Source organism: Penaeus monodon, chromosome 23 (assembly GCF_015228065.2).
Source record: "Penaeus monodon isolate SGIC_2016 chromosome 23, NSTDA_Pmon_1, whole genome shotgun sequence".
Classification (NCBI taxonomy): domain Eukaryota; kingdom Metazoa; phylum Arthropoda; class Malacostraca; order Decapoda; family Penaeidae; genus Penaeus; species Penaeus monodon.
Window position 1 is genome coordinate 3118977 of NC_051408.1, and position 221 is coordinate 3119197.

The 221-nt window shown below is 52.0% G+C and overlaps 1 protein-coding gene across 1 annotated transcript in view; it reads right to left on the reverse strand.

Moving 5' to 3' along the window:
- LOC119587681 (cytochrome P450 2L1-like) overlaps positions 1 to 221 on the reverse strand; it is a 6070-nt gene that overhangs the window by 2286 nt on the left and 3563 nt on the right. The window contains exon 5 of the mRNA XM_037936361.1: positions 15 to 214. Coding sequence (XP_037792289.1) covers positions 15 to 214 — 200 coding nt within the window. The remainder of the gene's footprint in view (positions 1 to 14; positions 215 to 221) is intronic.

The window sequence follows — 221 nt, forward strand, 5'->3', positions numbered from 1 at the left end:
TTTCCCAAACACACCTGACAGAACCTAGAGAACTTTTCCTTCATAACATCCAAGATATCGAGGGCGAAGAGACGCTTCTGCAGTGCCAGAGGGAAGGCACAGGAGAGCCACGGCAGGAAATCTGGCACTGTGAGACGTGCCATGTTCGCCAGGGTGTCATCAATGAGCGTTTCGAGGTCCATGATAACGGGGTCGTCCACGTTGAACCTTTTGCCTGTTTG